Source organism: Oryctolagus cuniculus, chromosome 5 (genome assembly GCF_964237555.1).
Source record: "Oryctolagus cuniculus chromosome 5, mOryCun1.1, whole genome shotgun sequence".
NCBI lineage: Eukaryota > Metazoa > Chordata > Mammalia > Lagomorpha > Leporidae > Oryctolagus > Oryctolagus cuniculus.
The window spans coordinates 154,624,274-154,630,857 of NC_091436.1; the positions used below are offsets into that span (position 1 = coordinate 154,624,274).

The following is a 6,584-nucleotide window of genomic DNA, read 5'->3' on the forward strand; positions in this document are numbered from 1 at the left end:
ATGGACATTTTGATGATCTTGATTCTTCTAATCCATGAATGTAGAAGATTTTTCCATTTTTTTGTATCCTGTATTTTTTCTTTAATGTTTTATAATTCTCATTGTAGATATGTTTCATATCCTTGGTTAAATTTAATTTTATTATTATTTTTAAGATTTTATTTATTTGAGAGGTAGTTACAGACAGTGAGAGGTAGAGACAGAAATAAAGTCTTTCTTCCATTGGTTCACTCCCCAAATGGCTGCAACAGCTGGAGCTGTGCTGATCTGAAGCCAGGAGTCAAGTGATTTTTCCCAGACTCCCATAAAGGTGCAGGGGCACAAGCACTTGGTCTATCTTGTATTGCTTTCCCAGGCCATAGCTGACAGCTGGATTGAAAGAGTAGCAGGCGGGACTAGAACTGGAGCCCATATGAGATGCCAGCACTGCAGGTGGAGGATTAACCTACTGCACCATGGTGCTGACCCCATCCTTGGTTAAATTTATTCCAAGGTATTTGATTTTTTGTAGCTATTGTGAATGGGATTGATCTTAGAAGTTCTTTTTTAGCCAGGGCATTGTCTGTGTATACAAAGGCTGTTGAATTTTGTGTATTTTTTCATATCTTGATACTTTACTAAATTCTTCTATGAATTCCAATAGTCTCTTAGTGGAGTCTTTTGGATCCCCTATATATAGAATCATGTAATTTGTAAATAGAGATAATTTGACTTGCTCTTTCCCAATTTGTATCCCTTTGATCCCTTTTTTTAAAAGATTTATTTATTTATTTATTTATTTGAAAGTCAGATTACACAGAGAGAGGAGGAGAAGCAGAGAGAGAGAGAGAGAGAGAGATCGCAAAACTCTTCCATCTGCTGGTTCACTCACCAATTGGCTGCAATGGCCAGAGATGTGCTGACCCAAAGCCAGGTGCCAGGAACTTCTTCCAGGTATCCTACATGGGGGTAGTGGTACAAGGACTTGGGCCATCTGTACTGCTTTCCCAGGCCATTGCAGAGAGCTGGATTGGCAGCGGAGCAGCCGGGACTCAAACTGGTGCTCATATGGGATCCTGGCACTGCAGGCAGTGGCTTTACCTTCTACACCACAGTGCTGGCCCCTCCCTTTGATTTCTTTTTCTTGCCTAATGGCTCTGGCTAAAGCTTTCAGGACTATATTGAACAGCAATGGTAAGAGTTCTTATCTTGTCCTGATCTCAGTGGGAATACTTCCAACACTTCCCCATTCACAGGATGCTGGCTGTGGGTTTGTCATAAATTGCCTTGATTGTGTTGAGGAATGTTCCTTCTACACCCAATTTGCTTAGAGTTTTCATCATGAAAGGATACTGTATTTTATCAAATGCTTTCTCTGCATCTATTGAGATAATCATATGGTTTTTGTTCATAAGTTTGTTAATGTGCTATATCTATCTCATTGATTTTGTGAATATTGAACCATCCCTCCATACCAGGGATAAATCCCACTTGGTCTAGGTGAGTGATCTTTTTGTTGTGTTGTTGGATTTGATTGGCTAGAATTTTGTTGAGGATTTTTACATCTGTTTATCAAAGACATTGGCCTGTAATTCTTTTCTATGTTGCATCTTTTTTAGTTTTAGGAATTGAGGTGATTCTGGCTTCATGGAAAGAATATGGGAGGATTCCCTCTTTTTAAATTATTCTGAATAGTTTGAGAAGAATTGGAGTTAGTTCTTTAAATGTATGGTAAAATAACAGTGCAGCTATCCAGTCCTGGACTTTTCTTAATTGGGAGGGTCTTTATTACTGATTCAATTTCTGTCATGGCTATGAGTCTGTTTAGGTTGTCTGTGTCTTTTTAGCTCAATTTAGGTCAGTTATATGTGTCTAGAAGTCTACTGATTTCTTCTAGGTTTCCTGGTTTGTTGGTATATATCTCTTGGTAGTAATTTCTGATGATTATTTTTATTTCTGTGATGTTGTGTCTGTTGTTTTATTTACTTGTTCATCTCTAATTTTATTAACTTGGATCTTCTCTTTCCTTTTTTTGGTTAGTTGGGAAATTGTGTGACAATTTTTAAATTTTTTTTAAGGTACAGCTCTTCGTTTTGGTGGTATTTTGTATTTTTCAATTTTGTTTATTCTCTAATTTTTATTAGTTCTTTTCTCGTAGTTTTGGTTTTCACTTTATGTTGTTTTTCTACATCCTTGAGATGCACTGATATCTCATTTATTTAGTGCCATTCCAATTTCTTTTTAAAAAAGATTTATTTATTTGTTTGATAATCAAAGTTACACAGAGAGTGGAGAGGCAGAGAGAAAGAGAGAGAGAAGTCTTCCATCTGCTGGTTCTCTCCCTAGTTGGCTGCAATGGCTGGAGCTATGCCAATCCAAAGCCAGGAACCAGGAACTTCTTCTGGGTGTCCCATGCGGGTGCAGGGGCTCATGGACTTGGGCCATCTTCCACTGCTTTCTCTGGCCATAATAGAGAGCTGGATGAGAAGTGGAGTAGCCGATACTTGAACTGGCGCCCACATGGCATACCAGCAGTGCAGGCAATGTCGTTACTTACTATGTCACAGCTCTGGTCCCTCCTGTTTCTTGAGGTAGGCACCAATTGCAATAAACTTTCCTCTTAAAACTGCTTTTGCTGTATGTGGTAAGTTTTGATATGCGGTGTTGTCATCTCCCTATTTCTTCCCTGAGACTGTACTCTCTCCACTTTTTTTTTAACTTTTATTTAATGAATATAAATTTCCAAAGTACGACTTATGGATTACAATGGCTTCCCCCCCATACCGTCCCTCCCACCCACAACCCTCCCCTTTCCCACTCCCTCTCCCCTTCCATTCACATCAAGATTCATTTTCGATTATCTTAATATACAGAAGATCAGCTTAGTATACCTTAAGTAAGTATTTCAACAGTTTGCTCCCACACAGAAACATAAAGTGAAAAATAATACATGATTTTTTTAAATGATGATGAAATCAGAGCAGACCTATTGTCATGTTTAATCCCAGTGAGAGTCAAGTTGGGAATTGAAAATTTCTTTTTTTTTTTTTTTTACAGAAGATCAGTTTAGTATGCATTAAGTAAAGGTTTCAACAGTTTGCACCCCCATAGAAACACAAAGTGAATTATATTGTTTGAGTACTCGTTATAGCATTAAATCTCAATGCACAGCACATTAAGGACAGAGATCCTACATGAGGAGTAAGTGCACAGTGACTCCTGTTGTTGACTTTACCAATTGACACTCCTGTCTATGGCATCAGTAGTCTCCCTATGCTCCAGTCATGAGTTTCCAAGGCTATGGAAGCCCTCTGAGTTCTCCGACTCTTATCTTGTTTAGACAAGGTCATAGTCAAAGTGGAGGTTCTCTCCTCCCTTCAGAGAAAGGTACCTCCTTCTTTGATGACCCATTCTTTCCACTGGGATCTCACTCACAGAGATCTTTTGCCAGAGTGTCTTGGCTTTCCATGCCTGAAATACTCTCATGGGCTTTTCAGCCAGATCCGAGTGCCTTTAGGGCTGATTCTGAGGCCAGAGTGCTATTTAGGACATCTGCCATTCTATGAGTCTGCTGAGTATCTCACTTCCCATGTTGGATCACTCTCCCCTTTATTCTATTGGTTAGTGTTAGCAGGTACTAGACTTGTTTATGTGCTCCCTTTGACTCTTAGTCCTTTCATTATGATCAATTGTGAACTGAAATTGATCACTTGGACTAGTGAGATGGCATTGGTACATGCCACCTTGATGGGATTGAATTGGAATCCCCTGGTATGTTTCCAACTCTACCATTTGGGGCAAGTCAGCTTGAGCATGTCCCAAATTATATATCTCTTCCCTCTCTTATTCCCACTCTTATGTTTAACAGGGATCACATTTCAGTTAATTTTCAACACTTAAGAATAACTGTGTATTAATTACAGAATTAAACCAGTCATATTAAGTAGAACAGACAAAAAAACTACTAAGAGGGATAATGTATTAAGTTGTTCATTAACAGTCAGGACTATGCTGATCAAGTCACCATTTCCCATAGTGTCCATTTCACTTCAACAGGTTTCCTTTTTGGTTCTCTCCACTTTTTTAAAACTATCTTCTATACTAGAGCGGGAAGCTCCCTCCCTACTTGGCCATGCTAGTCTTGTCCCTATTTCTGGAAGAGTTCTTTTTCTCTGCCTCCGTATCTTTCTTTCTCTGTAACTCAGCCTTTCAAATAGTTAATTAAAACAAGAAGTCAAGAGACATAGAAATAGAATTAGAAGGGAGAGAGAGAGAGAGAGAGGGAGGGAGGGAGAGAGAGAGAGAGAGAGAGAGAAGACATTCCCATCCATTGGTTCATTCCTTAAATGCCTGTAGTGCTGCGGGGCTGGGACCAAATCTAGGAGCTGAGAACTCAATCTAGGTCTCCTATGTGAGTTGCAGTAGCAACCAGATTACTTGAACTATCACCATTGCCTGCCAGGGTCTCCATAAAAATGAAGATAGAGTAAGGAGTCAGACCAGTTATTGAACCCAGGCACTGTGATATTGGCTGTGGGTGTCTTAACTGGTATCTACATACTTAACCTTATAATGTATTTTTATAAAGAGGCAATGGCATCTACATGAATTGAGGCTGATAAATTCATTGCTTCACAATGAACACACAGTGAAATCATGCTGCCTACTGATTGTGTGGTTAAATGTGAACAGTGAGATAATATTTCTCAGATAATGGAAGTCTATGGATGGTATTTGTAGTCATGATGTTTGATGATGGTAAATTTGAACTAGGGAATTAATGCCATACATATGTTTTCCACTTAGTGTAGTTACTATTTCAGTGTGTGCCAAACAGGAGTATTCTAGTGCACTTTTGAGATCAGAGTGATCATTTTGGTGAATACTAACTGAGTATAATCCTCAACTAACATGATTATAAAAGAAAAAAATATGAAATAGTTTCCAAGAAGAAGATAACGTGAAATTTGATTATAAGTCAAGAATGAGTTTTTAGAGAAATCCATCTAAATATAAATTAATTCTCATATAATTTTATTTGATGTTTAGAAACTATCATTTAGAACTGAAAATATTTCTCAATAGGCTTCCTAAGGCTCCTTTTACGTCCTTGTTCCTAAGGGTATAGATGAAAGGGTTGAGTGTAGGAGTCACCACTCCATAGAAGAGAGCCATGAACTTGGGCTGGTCCTTTGAGATGGAAGAAGGGGGCTGAAGGTACATGCTAATGGCTGGGCCATAAAATAAGAAAACTACAATGAGATGAGAAGAACATGTCCCAAAAGCTTTTTTCCTTCCCTCAGAAGATTTAATCTTAAGTATAGCATTACCAATACTAGCATAGGAAGCAAGAATTAAACACAGAGGGACAGCTAGCATGAAAATGCACACCACAGAGAGTGTGAGCTCATTAGCCTCCTTTTCACCACAGGCAGTCTTTATCAGAACTGGAATCTCACACAGCAAGTGATCCAGTGTATTGACTCCACACAGAGGCAACTGTAATGTAACAGTGGCCTCCGAGACAGCGTAGGTTATTCCACTGAGCCACACAATGGATACTAATAGGATGCAAATGCGCTGATTCATGATGAGTGGGTAGTGCAGAGGTCTGCAGATGGCCACATAGCGATCAAAGGACATAAGTGCCAAGAGCAGACACTCTGTGCCCCCCATCGTGTGGAAGATATAAAGTTGAATTGCACACCCCATGTAGCTGATGGTCTTCTTGGGGCTTCCCAGGTTAAACAGCATCTGAGGGACAATGCTTGTGGTGTAACACATGTCCAGAAAGGAGAGGTTGGTGAGGAAGAAATACATGGGGCTGTGGAGACGGGGGTCTATCTTGGACACCAGAATGATGGCAATGTTTCCCAGCAGGGCCATGGGGTATGTTATGAGGAGAACAATGAAGAGAGGCAGCTCCAACCAAGGTCGGTCAGCAAAGCTGAGTAGAATGAACTCCTTAGGGTGGCTTTCATTTATCAGTGCCATTATCTTTAAATGTTTCTCCTAAATAAAGAAAGTAGCAAAAAAAATGGAGTTATGAGGTGTGATAAAATATAATTATGCATTGGCCATTAATAGAAAATGTCAATCAGTTACTACTGGGGTAAATAATATAAGGAATCTGCCATTAGTTGATGATATTTGCTTCAATTGCACTAAAATTAAACCTATTACTTTCAATAAGTAAATTCTTAATGTGAATATCCTCTTGTGAATAATAAAGATGATGATAGCTATCTATTTTACTTTTGATGAGTATTAAAAATGAAAAGTAGAAGTGACTCCAAAGTAATGCTCTTCACACCTAAATTTGTATAAAAATCAGCCAAGGAGGCTGTTAAACTGAAGTTCAGTTGATTCTATCTCCATGAGCCTGATAGAGTAGGTGTAGCCTGGTACCCTGGAGTTGGGTGGTTCATTTTCAGAATCTCTGCCACAAGACATTACTGAAATGTTCAGAAGAGTAAAAACATTGAGATCTCAATAGTTCTAGAAAAAGGCAGAAGAAACCTGGATGTCTGAGAATCTAGATAGCTTTACCCATCTCCACGTACTTCGTTGCATAGTCATGTTTTTGCATAGCAAGATTTTGTGTT

The 6,584-nt window shown here is 39.0% G+C and overlaps 1 protein-coding gene across 1 annotated transcript; it reads right to left on the reverse strand.

Moving 5' to 3' along the window:
• Positions 1–5,034: 5,034 nt before the first annotated feature.
• On the reverse strand, positions 5,035–5,973 carry LOC100339820 (olfactory receptor 2B11-like). The gene has a single exon (XM_002714184.2). It carries the CDS (start codon positions 5,971–5,973, stop codon positions 5,035–5,037), a length of 939 nt encoding a protein of 312 aa, XP_002714230.2.
• Positions 5,974–6,584: the final 611 nt, after the last annotated feature.

What these genes read in the sequence shown, in the direction of transcription:
- LOC100339820 (XM_002714184.2), bottom strand. Translation starts at nt 5,973, where the DNA reads ATGGCACTGATAAATGAAAGCCACCCTAAGGAGTTCATTCTACTCAGC.